The following is a 21,379-nucleotide window of genomic DNA, read 5'->3' on the forward strand; positions in this document are numbered from 1 at the left end:
GAAGCGCAATGTATTAATCTATTTGAAGGAAATTTGAGGCGTCTTCTTTCTACAAAATGTCAAATTTCCCTGAGTTCTTATCCTACAAAAATTATGATGTGAAAAATATGGCATGGGAACTGTGAAAGACGTTTTTTCTCACCATCAAATCATTGCCAGACTGAATGGGCCAGAACACGGGGCCCACTGTCTCCCATTTCCAATTTGTGGAAACTGGATCAGTTGTCGGGCAGACCAAAAGCAACCGCATCATCAGAAGATCAACTTTATCACAGATATAGAATTTGGTAAATAAAGTATATACATAGCTTTTAATAGTTTAATTTAATAGTTGATATACTATCATAACAAGATGCTTTTATTAAGACAGGTTTTTTATCAGTCCATCCTTAAATTACAGTAATAATGTGGATTTGGGATTTAGCGACAAATAGTAGCAACTCTGCGCAATTTATAGACAGGAGTGCTAAGTATAAGCTGTTGAGACCTGGCATTCTGTTAATAAATTTAGGTAACATTTAAGTATGAGCAAATAATTAATTTGCAGTAAATAGTTGAGTCTAAATTAGATTTTGCTAGCTAGCTCTTATTGAGTTAAATTAGTTCATGTTACATCTGTAGTTGTTTCCTCCGGGTTTTGACCAACTCTTTTAAAATAATTGGGAATCTTCATGGTTTAAATAAAACGAGCACAAACATCAGGGTTTAAACAGCGGCAGCAATGTTGATTTTGATTAGTGAACACAACAAATAATTTCACATTTGAGGGTTAGGGTTGGGGTTTGAGTCCCATACATTGTACGTACTCAGTATTTTTTCAGTACAGAGCTGGTACCTAATGGGTATGTAGCATTTTCTTACACCACCTTCAAACCTCTATATCATAAGACTCAGTGGATACAGACAGAATTGATGTGTGATACACAATTTGCAAAGATACTCAATTTCTTCATAAAAGGGGCATAAGAGGAAGAAAAAATGCAGACTGATACACAGACATGCTGTATTACTCTTCTAGTTACAAGCAAAGGAAGGGAGCTCTTAAAAGTAACCTCGCTAATATTCAGAAGATGTATTTAAGTGGCTCTTTTTCAATATTATATCAGTAGAATATAAATCAACTCAAAAAAATCAGAAGGCAATAGCTCAAGTGTGCCTGGTCTTGAATGGAAAAATCAAATCAAGAGAAATGGTCAAGAGGAGGGTAAAGCTGTGCAGCATGAGGGCCTATTGAGACGCCAGGAATGCGTTCCGTCTTTAGGCACCCGCATGAATGTTTAGTGGAGGTAAGTTTAGGTAAAGAATATGGAAGAAGAGTGGTAGCAAAGCACGAGAACCACCATGCTTTCTAGCTTTTCTTTTGACAAAACTAAATCCTGGAAAATTCCAGACACACCGTAACCTCCAGTGATAAGAGTAAATACAGAGGAAATATTTAACCTTACCGCACATGGCTCTTTATACATCCACATGACCCCACGCTTATGTACTTATATTAAATATTTTCAGTTGTAAATCTTACTTAGATTTATTTACGGCAGACTATTTCAGACGGCTCTCATTATTAATGGACAAACATCATTTAAGGAACTTTTTTTCTCAGGCGATCATTAATAATTGTGGCCATACGTTTCCTGAAGGAATGAGACATAGGAGCACCCCTATAGGCAAACTTTTACGGAACTCAGGACCCATTGCGTTCACGCTACCAAAGGAATGTGGACCCATGTGACCCAGCTCACCTCCAAATGAGGTCAGAGATTAAAGCTAACAAAAGAAATGGTAGCGCCACTCAGTGACTACATTTAAAAGATTACCCTTACCACTAAACTGCATTTAACATTTTCACATATAGATGTGCATTTGAAAATCTATGGACTAGTGCAAAGGTTGACTACGGAAAGCTTTGACAAAGTATTAATGGACCAATTTAACGCCCAAGTAGAAAAGTTCATGTCTTAATTGTACCTGATTTGAATATCTGGATTATGAAGCCTTTCCCAGGTGTAATGCCTTGTATGATTAATGAAAGCAGAGGAACTAGTCCTCTATGCCTCTTTCCCTCCCTGTCAGTGTGAGCATGAACTTGCCCACTTTCATGTTTCATTAATCTTATTCAGGCTACTGAGCACACCTTTGGTAAAATCTCCTGTCTCATCAACAGTGTTAACTTAAAGTTGTGAAAAATGTCTCTACTCTCCATGGAAAAAAGAGAGCAGTGCTTTTTCTTTCACTTTTGGTCAGCTTAGACAGCAGCCTTGACACCACATTACTCACTTGTGAGGCTGGTGAACTGCAAGGCTCACAGTAAGGGGACATGAAGCTTTCTTTCATTCGCCCCAGGCACTCTGAATATCACATTCAGCCACGTCTTATAATATATTTACTTTGCTGCTGTGGACATTCTCAGAGAATCCGTTCAAAAATCAGTCAGAATAAGACACACTAGAGTTTTTTAACTCTTGTGCCACTGCAATGTCCTTGCTGTCATATATATATATATAAACATATTACCACACACGTGAACCCAGTAACTTCTTACTGTTCAGTATAAGTCTGTCCTTCAGTTACAACGGCAACCTTTCGCTATTTCTATTTTGCAGGGTAGATACAGTAAAGATCAGATTAGAAAATACAAAAACACACAAGCAAGACGCGGTGCAGTTCTGTCTACTAAAAATAGCCAAGGTTAGGCCACGGTGGCCGGAATGGATTTTTTACACTATCAAAATTGTATTGCAGGGACACAAAGCTACATGTAATTGTAAAATGCCAATTGACAGGTAATATATCACATCACTAGCACAGTGTGCTGAAACTTTATTGCTAAGCAAAATGCCACAAGTTACCAACAATCATTAACAGCAATATTAGTTCTATCAAAATACAAATACTTTTTCTGTGGTTATGGTGGCTGTGCCAGACTGATACTGCAGTTGCGTTTCAACCGACCGTTTTTCCATCACTTGCTGTCACACATTTACAAGGTTGCCATTTCTGTGACAAAGACACCCATATGTGAGACATACTTCCCACAACACAGACGAATGCCCATCCACAGTTACAAAAGATATGTTATGAACCAAGGCTACTAAGGTAAACCTAGGCTATCACTTCAACCACAACACTGATGTTCGTATGGGTAAGGGCCTTAAATGTTTCGTTTTCTTAACCAAAATATATTGTGAATGTCAGTGATTTCTAGCTAGCGACCTAATATTATGTAGGTCTCCCTCCAAAATAGTTTTGACTCATCGAAGAATGGAAATGGCCTCTTGAACAGAATATTGTTAGTGTGGGTCCTAGGGGTTGAGGAGAAGGATCAGACTTGCTTCAGTGCATCCCACAGATAGTGATCAGTTCCTAAACTGTTTTTGTGTGTGTGCCTGTCAGGCTGTATCCTGCCGGGAATGGCTCCTGCCATCAAGGAGTGTCATTGCTATGGTGTGGGGGTCCCTCGTCTAGTCTAGGTTGGTTGTACATGTCTGAGGAATATCAACACTAATGCCAAGTCCAAAGTTTTTTTCCCAGCAGAACACTGCATTGTCACAAGACGGGCAATGTCATTCACTTCTCCTTTCAGTGGTTTTTATGTTGTGGCTGATCGTGTAGACACAATAAGTCACACCAATGAAATAATTGCAAATGGGCTGAAGAAAGGTCTGTCTGCCTGAGGCTTGTGCATCTGGCATGAGCCAGTGGCCCAAACATGGGCATTACAGATTAATAACCAGTCTAGCGTGTTTGGACACTTGGGACACATTGCTATTCATACATTACAATGTTCAATGTTTAGTAAAATCACAGCCAAATGTATGTTAAATGTTAAAATGAACATCAAATTATTACTACGTGCACAAAAAGATTATTTTTAAAGAGATGGTGTTGCGATAGAGAGTCACATCATTTTCCACAAGAGTAATTGCTCTTTATGGGAATGTTCTATAAATGACAAAGTGTCTCCTGACAGCAGGTGGCATTCTCATTCATTATCTGCAACCACTGGTTCCCTAGAGGGCCGAGAGGGGATGGAACCTCTCCCAGCTGTCATTGGGGTAAAGGCGGAGTACACCCTGGACAGGTCTTTCACAGGGCTAACATTATGACTATCCTGTAATGAAAACAGCAGTTACATCAGTGAGAAGGACAGACTGAAATATTTTCTTGGTTTGTGCTTTTTCAGCAAGGCATTTTTATGGAGGTAAGGTAAGGTGTGAAATCTTTCAGCTTGTCCCTGTTGGCTAACTAACTAGTTTCCAATCAATCAGCATCAAGTAGCCTTTAACAAACCTTTAAATGAAATGCAATTGTGTTTAAAGAATCTAATCCTGATTACAAAAGTATTCAAACCCCTTTGTGAACCGTAGCTTTCCTTTAATTTAAAGGCCAAATTTGGTAAATTGAATCTCCTGCATGGCAGAAGAAAAAAACTATCCATGAAGACCAAAGAACTCTCTGTAGGCCTGTGCACTAAATCTGTGGCCAAGCAAAGGTCAGGCAAACAGTATAAAATTATTTCTAAAAAAAGAAATGGAACAGGTGTCTTCAGGTAACAGAGCTTGAGAGGTTCTCTGCAGAAATGGATTAACTTGTTGGGTCAGGGTTTATTTGCATATGCAGCCCAAAATTGTCATTTGCGATCAGATAGCCCAGAGTGGTTGTGATAGCCCAGACAGTCGTGCTTTAAAGTTACTTTTCTGTTGGTGGTGGATTTTGGGTATTTTGCTTGTGACATTCACTGTCACTGATTAGTAGGTAACATTTTGTCAAAAGAGAGGAAAAAAATGGTAAACATAGTGATCTGGGGAACTAAGTATGAACCACCAAGTAGGCCCAAAAAAAAAAAAAAAAAAAAAGCAACTACTAAAACATTTTCTTGTCTTAGACAAAAACATTATAGGATCAGCAAAAATGTCCAGAACTGAAGAGAGAATGAAAGCAAATATAGACTGGTCATCAAGGGAAACCTGTTCCCGGGTGCTGCAACTTGAAAGTGGGGCAAGTGCTGGTGTGGATAAACTGCCCAAATCCAAATGTGGAAAGCTTGTAGGGACTTACCCAAAAAGACTTCAAGCACTAGCTGCTGCCAAAGGGCTTCCTGCAAAGTACTGAAATAATGGCTTGAATTATGGGTCTGAATTATTTTGTAAAGATAGATTTCAGTTTTTGAAGTGAAGTTCACAGGTTTCTTGTGCTTTTGATTAAAGTTTTTACACATGGATTTATTGCGTAATATTGTAATAAGCCAATTAGCAATTAGTCTTATTTTGACATTAACTGACTGTTTTCTAGCAAATGGATTGGACAGATAATCACTAAGTTTATATATGTCTCTGCAGATGTGAATGCACATATGTATTTCAAGCCATTTACAAAGAAGAGGTTGTTATGTTGTATCAGTGAGTAAATTAGGGCACGAAGCACTGATAAATGGATGTATGTTATTACCATACTTGTGTTTACCTGCTACCTCTAGTCTTGCCTCTGCCTGCTTTCCTTTTCTCTCTCCCTCTGTCTTGGCTCTCACCCCGCCTCCTCTCCTCTGTCACGGAGTGGGAGCCAGAGAGTGACGCATCGTCATTCGTTATTCCGCTGAACACTCTGTCGATTCTCCCTCTGAGCCACAGTTTCATATCTCATCAAGAAAAATGCCAGCCCTAACTGCGGCTGGCTCCAGATTGAAAAAAAAAAAAAAAAAAAAAAAAAAAAAATCAGGTGTGCCGTGCCATGGGCAGACCTATTTGCAGGCTTTAAAGTGAAAGAATAGGAGTTATATCTGTGGGATGCCTCACATTTTGCCATAAATGTATAAATGCCGTTTGAAGAAATACCATTATTGCTCACCTTTTCAGTAAATTTTTTTTGTATACCCTTGTTTATATATTACCCAGAAGCCTATTACAAATGTAAGGTTGTATAGTTAAAATGTGATTTACAACTGTGACTTTTTTGTTGAAATTAAGAATAATGGCAAATCTGTGGAATGATTAACATGTCACAACTGCATAATAAATCATTATTTCAAATAAATTGAAAAACTATTCGGTGTATACCTTTGATATTAATGCTCATTTTGGTATTTTGTGAATGCTGCCCAGCTCCTTACCACCACTAGGCACCCAAGCTAAGCAAAACTCCCATATTATGCATCCACTTTCTAAGGGCCTGGAGATCCTGTATTGAGATCTGATGGGAAGGAGGCAACTTAAGTTAGGGTTCCCCCTATTGACTGGCTGCAGTATAGGTCAAAAGTGCCTCCTCCACGTTAGTGGATGGGACTTTTTAGTTAGTTATTTGATGCTATAGAAACAGGATGTGACATAATGGCGACCACCAGTTGCTGGTGTTTAATCCAACATTTCATTGTGACTTGTGAAGGTAGAGCACAGGCCTATTTTAATTAAATGAAAGCACAAGAAGGTCTTGTTGACATGTGTGGGGGGTCAACAATGTCACTCCACTCTCGGAACGTACTGCGCAGACTCCAAAGTCGCAAGATGGCAATGCCTGTATCCCAGAGATACATACCAGAAAAGGCGCCAGTTTGGCCAATGGAAATAAGTGGGGACCGTCTAACCATATTTATACAGTCTAGGGTTCAAACTTGGAATTGGATGCATATGCTATGTATGTGTGTTTGTAGATGTTTCTAATGGATCTCTATCACTGCTCCAGAACTGAGCAGCATTGTTTTATGTGTATGAATCATGATTTTGGCACACCTTTTAAGTTACTATTTATTGATATATTTATTGACTTTATGTTAGTTAAACCTGTACAGAACTCATTTCGTAACGCCAACTCTGAAAGCTTCGAAACGCACAGTAATCCCTAGGAATAAAGGTAAATAAAGACACCGGTCATTGAGGAAAAACGTAACTTAACCACACACGGCTCCTCAAACACCAACATGACCCCATCAATAATTAAGGCTGAAGCACCCCCGTTGAGTATAGGAGGTTTTTAATGCGACTAAGAAGGAAAGCGGACACATCTGTAAACATGTGAAGCAGAACACCTCCAAATGTGTTCAGCGATTGGATCTCTCAAATGCAATTTAAATACGTTCTGAGGGTGACCACACCTGTGATCAGATTCCCCAGATGGGATCTTAATGAAAGGACTTAACAGGCTCTAAGTAAGAGCCCAGTTCCAAGATTGGAGTGACTATGGTAAAAAGCAAGATGAGCTGAAGTTTCTTTCAACTACACACACTAACTGTCAGAGTGGTACAACTATGATGAGCTCTTGGTAAATACTTCAACAGATACAAGTTGGGTGATATAAGAACTGGTTGCAAAACATACTTTCTAAACACATTCAATTGGGAGAAGGTACTAAGTCAGGCTAAGGGCACCAACCTGCCAAAGAAGACGTCCAGAGGCAGAATGGAAAATGAGTCTTAAGTGAATTAGATCTGGAGGCCTATTTAGCAAGAATGGTTGTGGAAAAGAGGTGAATGGGCATGTGCAGGCAGGATGGAATGGGTGGAGAAATGTGTCAGATATGCTGTGTGATAAGAGAGTAGCAGCAAGAACTAAAGGAAAGGTCTATAGGACAGTGGTGAAATGATATTATATGATAGTATATATGATATTACATGGTTTAGAGACAGTGGCTTTGAGGAATGACCGGAGGAGAAGCTCGAGGCAGCAGAGCTGAAGATGTTGAGGTTTTCTCTGCATGATCACAATGGACAGGATCAGGAATGAATACATTAGAGGGACAGCTCATGTGAGATGTTTCAGTAATAAAGTTAGAGAGGCCAGGTTGAGAGGTTTGGACAGGAGGGATAGTGAATATATTTCTCAAAGAATGCTAAGGTTAGAGCTGCCAGGCAGGAGGTCTAGACAAAAATAAGAGAGGAGGTTTATGGATGTAGTGAAGGAGGACATGAAGGTAGTTGGTGTGAGAGGAGAGGATACAGAGGATGGGGCTAGACAGAAACAGATGATTTGCTGTGGCAACATCTGAAGGTAACAGCTGCAAAGGAAAACAAGATTTTAACCATGCGAGGACGAATGCACAAAGGGTGGTCTTGGGCAGACTGTCCAAGACAAATTCTGAATTTAACAGCTGTCAGTAACAATGCTCTCTGGTGTTGTGCTATATTAAACTACCCTCATTAAAATTTCACAACACCAGAAAGAGGTTCATTGTCCGGTATTTTTCACAGCGTGTGGACAGTTGAATAACCGACAAAAGCAAAAAAAATATATAACAAGGATAGTCCACTTTTCTGGCTGAGTTTGAACAGTGTTTGTTTGAACCTGACAACAAGTGGAGGCCATGGACCATGGTTAAGCCTTCACAACCAATAAATCAATAAATGGAAAGTGGCTTTTTATTGTCTGAATGTTAAAGACAAATGCAGATCACTGTTATAAGGCTATTCATTACCTAAACTACAGTTTTTATTAGAAAGAATCTCCTTGTGTCTTTTTTTATATATATTCCTATGGTGACGCTATGGTGATGGATCTCCATAGAGCCTAAGGACTTTTTGGTCTTACAGTCTTTTCAGCTGACACTTCTTCAGTCCAGACATTTCAAAAAAGCCTAGTTATAGATACAAGTAAATGGTAAAAGCGCTTTATTGTTACAGTGATACATTTATCCATTGCCTCACACAAGCACACACATTCGCATTTGTTTGTTTGTCATGTATAGAGACAATACAACATGTACAGATACAATGCAACAGTATATAAGGCTTCTGATGTGTAAGGCTGAGCAATGGCATCTATTTTCAGTTGCACCCAGTGTTAAGAGGGTATGCAGTTGCATGTTTAGAGAAAATGCACTGAACATCTTCTATGCTAAGTGTCATGGTTCTGGATTAAGATTTCCTGTGTTTTGAGTTTCCCGTTTTATTTTGTAATGTTCTTCCTTGGTTTCCTGTCCAGTGTTACTCCTTGTGGTTTCCCCTTTTGACTGTTTCATTGGTTTCTCCTTGTGTGCTCCACCCTCACTCGTTCACCTGTGTCTCATCACCCCTCTGCGTCGTTGCTGACTTTATCGCTGTTGCTCACTGTGTTCTCAGCCACCGTAACAACTGAATTTCCTCTTGGGGACCCGTAAAGTCTCATCTTATACTCGAAACATATAACCAAACATATGGCCAGGACTCATCCTCCTGGTAACTAAGACTCATCCTCATGTCTGCGTATCCCAGGGTACACTATATTGCCATAAATAAGTAAAAAAATAGGTGTTTGATTTAATACACCTGTGCCCATGGAGTTGATTGGATCACCGGGAATTCAAATATCTGGACAGGCGAGTGAATACTTTTGACAGTATAGGAAACAATACTATACCACGCATATGTTCTTCACACAGTCAGGAACCCATTTTTTTAAATCTTTAGTTTATTGTTCTTTAGATCTGCACATCATTTGTTTCCATAATTGTATGTGGGCAATGGAATTTCAAGATTTTGTGAAGACACAATGAGGAAAATGAATACCTTGCAAAAATAGATAGCAATTTCCCCACACTCATCCACTACTTTTTTATTATTTGCGACTTACGTACCCCTGTTTATCCTGTGTAGATTCATTTAACACTACGGAACGCCTAAGTGGTCATGCATTCAAATGCATACAAATTATTCCCTTTGTTTTCCCATGAACTCGACCTATTTCTCTCAGGAAAACATAGGTTTTTTTTCCCCCCGAGCACAAAACAAATGGCTCAACTTACAGAAGGTTATTGTTATTACTATATTATTACTTACATTTGTGTTATGGGCAATGAGTCAGCATGACAAGTCACTATGATGGAACTCTCTCAAATTAAACATATTAAATCTCGAGAAACCACATCTTTGTTTTCCTGAGAAAATGAGCTAAATAGAAGAGGATAACAGAGGAAACTTGCTATTACGGGAAAACTGAGTAAATAATGTATGAGTGCATGACCACATAGGACTTCCATACAATACATATAATCATTGTTTACAGGGGAGATAATGGTTCCCCATGAGTAAGATATTTAAATTTTTTCCCCATGACACCTTTGGGGCTCTGTATGTAGCAGAAAATTAGTGAAAACACGTTCAAGCCAAAGCAAATAGAGCTCCCCATCGTGGTTAGTTGTGCTATAGGTGTTAAGCTCCACCTCCTCCATGTTAGTGGATGGGATGTTATTTCATGTAGTTAATATAATGCTAATAAACGTTCCAAGACTCTATTTGTCAGATAAGTTTCATTTTAGTTATTTATCACTACAGAAACAGGATGTGACATCATGATTAACAGTTGCTGTGACAACTGCTCTCCGTTCTATAGGGCCATGGAACAAGTAAAAAAAAAAAAATCTAATTAAAACTACACTTTAATTTCTATGCCGCCTGTGTCCCCAGAATTGTCACATCATTTGACTCAAGGGCGGAAGAGGAGATGTGTTTTCAACATAATGCTACATGCATTTGGGTAGTCCAACAATCAATCAGAGCCATTGTGTTGTGCAAATTCAGCTCCATTGTCCAAACAATCGATTGGACTGTCCGATCTTTGTTGGTGCATAGTAAACTCTTAACTGTGTGACCCCATGCCAACCTTTTCCAACAAATTTGAGGCGAGGGAAGTTCAGACCGGTTTCATGTTTCCCAGTACAATTACATTCTTCTTTTTCCAATGCCTATATACTATAGAAAAAAAATAGGAATATAATATAAAAAGATATATAAAATAACTAGTGCAAATATCCATGCAGCTGTTAAGCAACTCTTTCAATAGGAAGTACACCCTAACCTCTATTGCAGTGACTTTTAGTGATGCTGGCAGTCTGAGCCAACCAGTCCCGAGTAGCTACTGTAGTATCTCTCTTTATCTCTCCTAAAAAGACCGTCTGCTGGAACTTCGTCAGTCACAAAAGCGACAGTCTGTGTGTGGGTACTTGTGCTGTACTTTGGCTGGCAGCTCCAGTAAGAGAAGCTTTCCAAGTGTGTGTTACATCCTGTTAAGCTCTAAATAAGGAAGAGTTGCAGTATCTGCAGCAGTTTTGCGTTTTCTACCACAAAAGAGGAATACATTTCGTGTTCATGTATTTTTCTTTGCTAAAACCAGTTACTAATGTAATGCTAATGCTATATATTTGGGCAGGCAGTAGAGGCGAGTGTCCGCTATTTATGCAGTCACTATGGTGAGTATTTTTTCGGTAAAAATCAATACTTTCAAATCAATAAATAACAGTAGCTCTGTTGGCAGCAGTTACAATTTTGAATCTTCTTGCCTAAATCTCTACAGGTTTTTGCACACTTGGATTTAGGGAGTTTATCCCAGAGACTCCGTCAGACTGGATGGCAAGTGTTTCTGCACTTCACGTCTCTCTACTGATGTTCCAGGGAGTTGAGTTCTGAACTTCAGATGGGACACTCAAGGACAGTCAGAGACCTGCCCTAAAGCCTCTCCAGTATTGTCCTAGCTTTAGCTTTGGCTCTGTGTGGTGTTGAAAGGTGGAGTGCTGCTTGAGTTGCTGACTTGTGGAGCAAGTTTGGTTCAAAGACCTGCCATCAGTTCTAACCAGTCTCATGGTGATTGATGCTTGGAGGTACACACTTAACATGATGCTGCCACCACCTTGCTTAATTGTAGGAATGATATCAGACATGAAATGGGAAGTGGGTGGTGTTTCAGACATAGTGCTTAAGAGTTCCGTCCAAAGTGGTCAATTTGTTTCATTAAACCAAATAATTATTTCCATCATGTTCCCAAGGTCCTTTGAGACTGGCTGTCAGATGTCTTTTACTTAGACTGGCTTCTGACTAGCCACTTTACCAATTAAAGCTCTGACTGATGTTGTGTCGCGTTGCCTCGTGTGTTAAAGCCCTTCTTGGTCAGTCATTAAGTTTGGCCAAGATGGCCAAGTCAAAAAAACATCCAGTGAATACAACTTTCAAATCCAAGCTAATATTGAGAAAAGAATAGTCATTTTATATACATTTTATTTATACTGTTGAAAAGAAATGAGTCATATTATACTAGCACAACACTAACAGGAAGAGTTTAATGTCTTTGTCTCTGTCTTTATGGCTTAAGATCTTTCAGTTTCTACTTTTCAAACTGAATTAAAGCCTATTAACAAATCCAAACATGTAATTTAATTATGTATTTGATCAACAATCTGTAGGCATTACCATTTTTACAAGTGGTCTACAGTGTGAGCATTTTCATGAAAGTAGGTCATCCTTCGCACTGTTATTTGGTTCTTTGACTGAGACATTCGCAGCTATTTTAGACTGACTCGGTGCAGAGGAATGCTTCCAGAGTGTCTGAAAATATATTTTAAACAGCCCATGAAACTCTGAAAGCTCAACACTTTTGATCAAAGTGGTGCCGAAAAACTGTGTATATGTCAGTGCTGAGGGTGGTTGACTTCGGGTCCTGCTTGCATTACTGCAAATGGAGCACATTAACTGGAAATAAAAAGCTTCTAACTGACATGCAGGCGGTTAAATGCAACCAGATGTAAGGCACACATTGTTTGACATACTGTTGACATAATTCCACATCTCCTCAACCGGCTGCCACACTTGTTGATTTCACTGAAGGTTTCAGTTTCAATATTTGACTTTTATTCAGTATTCAACTTGTTGTTCTCGCTGCAAGCCCTGTTTGAACCTTGCATTGGCAACTATCTTGGGGAATCTGATCACAAGTGACCGGCATAAAGTACAAGTGTGAATACCCTCGGGACACATTGAAATTGAACTGGAGAGATCTAATCTCTAACTACATGTAGGGCCTGTGCAAAGTTTACATTAAGTTCCAACGTGGGCTATTCGATCACAAGTGACCAGCTTGGTACGTGTGTTCAGACCAGGCGTCTCTAAATGCATCTCAAGATCCGATCACAGTTTCGTGCTGGGTATGCAGATAAACACCAGACATCATCTGTGGTGCAGTAGAATATAACAGCTACTCAGCTCGAATGGATCTCTACTGTTGCTCCAGAAACGAGAACAGTGCAGTTTTATGCATCAGCTCCAACCCTGGATGCTTCTATACGCACTGCAATGTCAGGTATTAAAGATGAAGATAATCGTCATTGAGAAAATACGTAACTTAACCACACGCAGCTCCTCATACATCACCATGACCGCATCACTATTTTCCACAGAATCGCACTTCTGTGCTCATATTAAGTACTAAGGGCACATTGCATTCACATCACCAAAGGAATGTGGACACATGCGATCCCGAACGCCTCCAAATGTGATCAGAGATCTAATCTCTCAAATGCGATCTCAATGCTTGCCAGCCCAACTGTCTTTTACACGATCGGATCGCTCAGATTGCATCTTAATGCAAGGTCTGAACAGGCCAAATGTCTCATGAGTCACATGAAAAACGACCTACTCAGCAAGCGTGCTCTTGCGTCAGCAGAAGCTTTGCATCATTCATGCAGAAACACACAAACGCTATTTTAAATAACTGCCTGAAAAGGAAGCCTTTTAAAAATATTCTGACTTTGCAGCAGTTAAGTAAATAATTAGTAAATCTAAACAAGAACTACCCAATATAAAGTGTGTAAAAAAAAAGTGTACTTTTTAATGTGATCATGTTGATGTATAAGCCGTGGACTGTAGCTGTATTTCCTCATTCACCGGTGTCTTTATTCATAATGTCTTTAATAACTGTTATAACCGGAGATTACTGTGCATATAGAAGCTTCCAGGGTTTGAAATATAATCTGAGTTTTGTTCAAGTCTCTAACGTCAGGACAGAGATCAGTAAATAATAACTTAAGGTGTGTACCAAAGTCATGACGCACACACATGAAACACTCAGAGTCATCTCCAAACAGACAGGAGCCAACCAGACAGGGTTTCTGCACCAGGAAAAAATTACTTATTCTTTTACCTTGGTGAGGCCATTAGAGACCAATTAGTAATCTCCAAACATCTTTTATTTGTTTGTTTAAGGATAAACTATTAATTACAGTTAAGGTAGGTAAGAATGGCATTTTGCATTGGAAGTGTTTCTGCAACTTTATTTTTTGATCAGCTAACTTCAATGACTCATTCTTAAATGGCACAAATCATTCATGTGCATACTAAAAACAGAAAGATTAAGTTGCAAAGTAAAGGCACAGTTAAAGTACTGCAGGACTAGATGCAGTAACCTACGCATGTAGCCTACACCAGTGCGAGCCATTTATAGTCAGTCTGACTCTGTTCACTCTTTTCAGTAGGGTTAATTTTTGTTTCTACTTTCTGCTTCACTATCAACAATGGCAACTGAAACTTTTCCCAAAATTTCACAGAAGATCAGTCATACAAATGTCTCAGAATCTCCTCAGTTCACCTTCCCTCAATCCATCTTTATTGATCCACAACAATAAATTTGAAAAATGTGGAGATGGAAACTACTGAAGCGGAAACATGCAACAGCGTGTATTACCGGTTCTCATGTGTGGGAATGTGAATGTATTAAGGCTGGGTATCCCTACTGATTTCCTGAGTCAATTGAAATGGACTGAGCGCTCTGATCTTACCAATTAAGTGGAGGTAGATCAGGATTACACTTACTGTACTTACTAATTGTACTTTTTTTACAACTATCATGGTCCCACAAGACTATTTCATGGAGGGGTCGGCAAGGTCACCATCATGTCACATCCTGTTTTCACAAAATTGATACTTGAACATTTATCAACATGATACGGACTACCTAAAATGACTGAAACCATGCTTGAAAAATATATATATTTGACGTGCATTTTAGTGTTTTAGTTTGAACCAAGTCCCACTCACTAACATGGAAGAGGTAGAGCTTATGACCTGTACTGCAGCCAATCACCAGGGGGAGCTCTACTTGCTTTGGCTTCCATTGTCCATATTTATAGTCTATGTAGTCTACTGATTGGGAGATGAAGCACTTTTCTATTACTTACCAGACATTCAACAGTGCTTATTCATTGCAACTTTTCAGCAACTGTAAATTTTGATTGCTCTCATATAACCCTTCCATCTCTACTAGAGATGGGATTTACAGGTCCTTGAAAAGAACAGATCTTTTGGATCTGTTCTTTCAAAGGGCCATTCATTCATCTTCATATTTAAGTATATTTAATATGTCAGCATGGGGGTAAATCATTTCTCCAGGAAATAATCACTGTAAGGAATGACGGACAAGATCTGGATCAGAATAATCCAAACTATGATGTTGGTGGGATACCTTAGTTTGAATTATTCTAAATACTGATTCTAGTCTTTATTTATCCCGTGGAAAATGTGGTAAAGACCTTTGCACTGACCGGGTGTCGAGTCCAGGTAAACTGTTTAGTTTGCATTGTTTTGCTTTTCTTTGACTCCTCCCCTTGTGCCTATTCTCAGTCTCATTTCAATGGAGTAGTAAAGGATAAAAAACCACTCACAACTGCAACTCGTTAGTCTTAAAAATCAAATTTGTAATTATGTATTTTAACTACGCAACAATGCATTATTGTTTTTTTTGTTTGTCTTTTTTGACAAGTTCAACCATGATCTGAAAAATATTTCAAATGTTTGCTTTTCATCAGTATAGATGACCTTCTGGTGTACAAGTGATTTGCTTCGAAGCAGCATGTGTCAACAGTATCCACTTGGAACTGAACTGGATGAATGTCAGTTTTTTTCTACATATTTACATTCTCCCTGAAAACATAACTAGGGCCTCCTGAAAAGCCAAGCCGGATCTGACTATATATGTTCAAGCTGAGATTATTTTCACGGAAATGACAAGGTCTAAAATATCAAACAAAAAACTTTTTTTGTCAGTGCAGCCACAGATGGTGTATAGGTGACATACACTGCAGGAAATACCACAGAAATGTTTTGGGGGATTTTGTGCTCAAGTATAAAATGAGAAAACATATTACACATCAAAGCTCAATTATTTTGATATTAAATCTGATCTGCATTGCGTGACCAGAGCCGAGTTGTTCAAAAAGTTTAATCTGCATCAAAGAAGTCTGGATTTAAATTGAAATCCCATGCTGTCAGAGGCGGTTGTAGCCTATTTTAGCACCTCATTACTCTCCGTAATGAGATCTCATCGGGAAGTTGGAGGGCGCCCACTTCAAACCAACGTGGCGCTGCATGCTGGGCAATAGAAACCAATGACACAAATGGAACATATTTTTTGCTTTTCCCTGAGATGCTGTGCCGTTGCCCATACCTAAATCTGCCTCTGTCGTCTTAATTTTGTGCCATTTTCAACCTGGACCAATTCAATGGTGATTAAAATACAGATTGACAAGTATTTGGATGGGACCAACCTACTGTTTGTTCTTCTACATTACATTGGCACAGAGGCTATGGCGTTAACACAGACACCTATGCAGATCCTACACAGAGACTAGTGCCATAGCTGAGATGCACCTCCCCAGAAATGTATGTGCTGTGGCGATGCAGAGCCATTGACTGCAAGAGTTGTGATTGGTCTGCGTGGTAGAAGCATTTCCGCTTTAATATTTCATTCTCCATCTTCGCGATTTTTAAATTGATTATTTCGGATCAGTAAAGAATTGGTTAGATTAACTGAGCAGGTTTTAAGAGACAGATATTTGTACAACTTATGCAATACAAACTTTTTTGCAATTCCAGTGGAATTTGTATAAATATAGTAAAGTATAAATGACTCGTACACAGGCTTTGGTGTGGACCATGTCCGAAGGTTCCGTAGTACTCTAAAAGTGCCTTTAATATCACAATGCAGGCTGCTATGCTATATAAAGAACAACGGGTAAAATAGCTATCATTGGTTCACCCCAAAATATGATAGTATGATGCATTTTTGTCATTTCCTGTTTTTAACAAGTCTGGATTCTCTATTTAACAGAAAAATGCAAACATACTACACAAATGTCTGCAATCAATTGTGCTTACCTTCTCTGGGGAAGCCGGGGGTTTGAATCTGCCGGCACACACCAGGAAAGAGTCGGGCTGAGGTTTGCCGTTCTTCACCTCAGGATCATCGCCCAGAACAATATGACTGAACAGAGCAAAGAAGTCTTTATGTTGGCTTGTCTTCAACTTGAACGTCACTCCAGCCGAGCTCGTCGCCACAGCAATGGGGATGTCGTGCTTCTGCAGATGGCGCACCAGTTTCTCTACACCTGGTTGGGGAGATGTTGCAAAATTACACTTGTTTTCCAACAGCACAGCTAGCAAATATGTATTTTTTCAATATGTTTCCCTTTTTTTAACCTCTGTGCGGACCAGAGAGCTGAGCAGAGTTGTGGGAGGATTTTAATCTACAGCGTCAAGGATGACTGTCTGTAAAGACTTAAATAAAAACTCCCTCATGAAACACACTCCTTTAACTTTCCACTTAACAGAAGAGAATGTGTTGCCAGTAAATGGTGCGGAGTAACACTCCATCATACATTACAGCTGTATCCCAATTCTGACTCTTATAAAATATGGCATTAAGGTATGTCTGCTTGGGTCCACTCCCAAGGCTCATCCAAAAACCGCAAAGATTTTATGTCTTTGCTTCTTTCAAATTTTGTCACGGAAAGGTAGAATGATAAAAACCCAGACTGCCAAGATTGCCACCCCATTGCTGTAATGTGACATCCTCAGAGATGAACACTGCAGGTGAGACACTATGTTAAGGTGATAAGTGGCTAATGGCTAAAGCCTGATTCATACTACCGCTGTACTAGTGATGTGTCATTTGCAAACGAGCCGCCTCTAAGAGCTGATTATTTGTCACAAATCAGACAGCCAAAGCTTCAGCCCCCCTTAGAATTCAGGCAGTCGGGGTTGTGATTTTAATATGATCACTGTCTTTGGGCAGACGCCTCAAACGCAGCGAGTGTAGTTGTACAGCCCAGGTACGCACAGAGAGATGGGGGAGCTGGATTTAAATGCAAGCGTGTTGGGATAAAGTAAGGAAATTAGCAAAAACGGGACATTGAAGCTGAGGCAATTGGTATTTCTGAATGCTAACCGGCACTAAAGTGTCATAATGTTAAGACTTTGGCCTGTATGTATTTGATTTGTTTGCAGTAGTTCATTTAAAACAATAAGGCTTTCATGAAAAGAGTGACTGAAAAATTCCTTACCAACACGCAAACCATTCATAAACGCTAAATTGGATAAAATAGAAGACTCCGAGTGAAACTTAATGAAGAGCCATTTGGGAGCCGCTTGGGAGCCATAAGTGCAGGCTCTTCTAAGGGAGCCAAAGCAAAAGAGCCAAATCTTTGAAAAGAACCAGACCTCCCTTCACTACGTTGCACAATGAGTGTGTAGCTATGACGTAGGGGGTTAAGCCATCAAATACATTTATACCTAGGGGCTGGTGTGGCCATATTGTTGTGTAATCACGCCTCCGAGACACTAGGTGGCAACTGGCCAGCTGTGTTGAGTTTTATTCTGCACTTAACACAATGGCGAGTGAAACTGAACGGCTCAAGTTAGAGATGGAGTTAATCAGCGTGGATTAACTGTTTCACTAAAGTCACTGCAGCACAGAACATAGAGAAGACATCTGAGTAGACTGTGTGCAGGAGCCAGAACAGAGGAGAACTTTCTGTTCTTGTCAGGTGGCTGAGTCTCATGAACGAGGAAATGTATTTGGGATCACGTCCATTACAGTTTGCATCACCACGACATGCAGCGTTGCTATAAACAACTGTTCTGAAGAGAAACCAAAGAAAACGTGTCCACAAATGCAGACATTGCGGATGTGACAGGGACCATTCAAATCATTTTAGTTCAAGTTCACAGAGTAAAATCAGGGAATTTCAAGGAATGTTTTTGCGGGTCATCCATTCAGCCATCAGCTTCAAGAATGAGCTGGCTTCAAGAATGAGCCTGAGAGTGCACAGATTCGATCTCAAATTGAGCATGTGAACAATTTAATAACCTTTGTGGCATTCATCCATGCTTGTACACTTCTCCCTGAATCTTCTCTAAGATTAAAAGAAGTCGGCTGGGGAATTTGGAGAATAATGAAGCAATTTGCTTTATGGAGAGGAGATGGTAGTTATAGCCCTTTATTTTATCCTTAAAATAAGCACTGTGGTAGGATAAAATTTGGATCAGAATCATTCAAAAGATATCCCACAAATACATATTCTCTTGGAGTCGATTCTAGATAAACAGATGCTTTGTTTATCTCGTGAGAAAGATGAGTCAATAAATTTGGTTCACTCACCAACTTCACATTATGAACGCAGAGAATTTTTTTTTTTCGTTTCATTTTAAATGTTTAGACTTCGAAGAAAAGACACTATTAAATTAGATCTTTATGCCCACACTTTATTTTATCCTCAAAATTTCAAATTTCCATTTGCGGTTTTATATTTGCAAATTCAGCAGAAATTTCACTGAAAGTTTCAGAGGCCATTATTGAAAGTGAAGCAGTAAGTGGAAAGTGAAGCAGGGAGTAGAAACAAAAATTTGCCCAATTGACAAAAAAGACACAATGCCGACTAGCATTTGGGTGGCGTTGTTACAATGGCTACCACCGCCATTGGCATGTGCATAGGTTACGACATCTTGCAAAACTATAAAAGCGCCTCTAGACATCACACAACAGCCCAAATAAGAGCTAACATTGACCATTCTTGATCTGAGAAGAAACCAACTGCTGTTATACATCTGTATTCCCAATAAAAAATCTCAAACATTAAATTGTGTGGCAGGGATACCTGGCATGAGTTTGGCATCAGGAAAAATCCTTTCTTGTATCCTTCGACTTTCATCTAGGAGTTCCACAGCTGTCATGGGAAGCTCCAAAGCATCCCGGATAATCTGGGCAGCATCCAGGGCCTTTTTACCCATCACTGACGACTTCACATCCCACGTGTACTGCTTTCCAAAACGGTCGCATATTTCCTGGAACGAAACAGTGTAAAGTCGCTCCGTATCTAGGGAGAGAAAATGTAGAAATGAATATGAATAACTTCAAATGTACTTTCACTCATTTAGGATTAATTTTGAATCTGACATTTGGTGCCCTGGTACACTGAAAACAACCTATTTTACACAACAGGTACAGTAAACTATAGAATAGAGCTACCATAACCAAACTTTAGGTTTAGAAAATGGCACCATCAAGGTTAAAGGACATATTCCATGTTGCTATGGGCGCCTGCAAATAGTCTTTTTACTATCACACTAAGTTTGTAATGAAACAAAAACAATAAGGTAATTTAAGCGATGCTTTAAACTAACGGAGCTGACCAATTGCTGTCTAATGTTGACACACCAGCTCAAATGCTTTCTACGACGTAACCTCCTATGACGTAGGTCCGCACGCAGTAGTAGAAATCAAGCTTTACTAGACAACCATGCAACGTAACAGTGAGCGGTGATTTACAAGTAATGCAGACTGATAACTTAGTTTTGTGCCAAATTCAATCGTGCATCATGAGAGATAAAAAATATACATTTAGTGACGTTTGACATATTCTTTTCGTCTTGTGCGAAGAAGCCTTGACTGTCTCTGTGACGCTTCGGTGTGTGAACTTCTCACGATGCACGACTTCAAACAGTGAATTTATTAAAACTAAACAATTCCACACGATCTAACACACAAAGAACGTTTCAACACCTAAAAGTAATCCGTCCATGTCGAAAAGAACATGGCTCACGGGTTGGTAGCGACTGCTTGTCACGGACATGTTTTCAATCGTGAGCGCGGTTCCGGGTTCAGCGTGACGACATCAGTTCAGTGGAACCAGCGCAATGGTTAGTGGGAAATGTAGTCCACTGGACCGTCCCTTTCGTTTATAATCTAACAAATATCTAAGAAATAATCAGGGACGGCTGGTAAAACTGGGCTAACAGAGCTGAGCCCTCCCAAGCACACACACAAAAAATTAAAAAAAAAATAATTTCTCCAAATAACTTACAATAGAATATCAATAAATGGGATGATTTTTTACAGCCCCAGTGGCTGGTCTTCTTCCATTCATTTAATTCTTGTAAGTGATTGACAGGTGTCATGTCATGTAAGATGCATGGTTGGATGGCGACGCTAGCTGCCACACAGGTTCTCGCAGGGGTTTAAATCCTGGTGAACATCTTTAGGTTCAAAATGGATTTTGTTTTGTTTTTTCCATAGCGCAGTGTCCTTTGTCATAGTATCAGTAAGTGGAGATTCTCAGCTAAAGCTACATAATTAAAGTTATTATATTTTTTTGTTAATATTCCCCAGAAGCACTTTTTATTTCTCATAGTTTTCATGAAAATACAGAGTCTGTTAAAAATGTTTATTAGTGAAATATTGTGATTGCCATGTCAGCCTAGTGAGTAATGCTTAAAGAAGTGACTGGATAGAACAACAGCTAATTGAGGATAAAAGGGAATAGTTCCTTCTCAGGCATTGGCACTTTCTGGTTGTTTTGATTCATCATTACATTTGTTTTAGTT

At 39.4% G+C, this 21,379-nt stretch overlaps 1 protein-coding gene across 2 annotated transcripts in view; it reads right to left on the bottom strand.

The window, feature by feature from the left end:
• The window catches only part of LOC125001159 (pseudouridine 5'-phosphatase), a 33,105-nt gene extending 12,420 nt beyond the window's left edge, over positions 1 to 20,685 (bottom strand). The window contains exons 1-3 of one of the 2 annotated variants that reach the window (XM_047577049.1): positions 20,559 to 20,685; positions 19,654 to 19,872; positions 16,877 to 17,106 (exon numbers count right to left, since the gene is read on the bottom strand). In XM_047577049.1, coding sequence (XP_047433005.1) covers positions 16,877 to 17,106; positions 19,654 to 19,872; positions 20,559 to 20,628 — 519 coding nt within the window. In that variant the 5' untranslated portion in view covers positions 20,629 to 20,685. The other variant, XM_047577050.1, reaches the window with a different exon arrangement.
• Positions 20,686 to 21,379: the final 694 nt, after the last annotated feature.

This window comes from Mugil cephalus, chromosome 23 (genome assembly GCF_022458985.1).
Source record: "Mugil cephalus isolate CIBA_MC_2020 chromosome 23, CIBA_Mcephalus_1.1, whole genome shotgun sequence".
Lineage (NCBI taxonomy): Eukaryota > Metazoa > Chordata > Actinopteri > Mugiliformes > Mugilidae > Mugil > Mugil cephalus.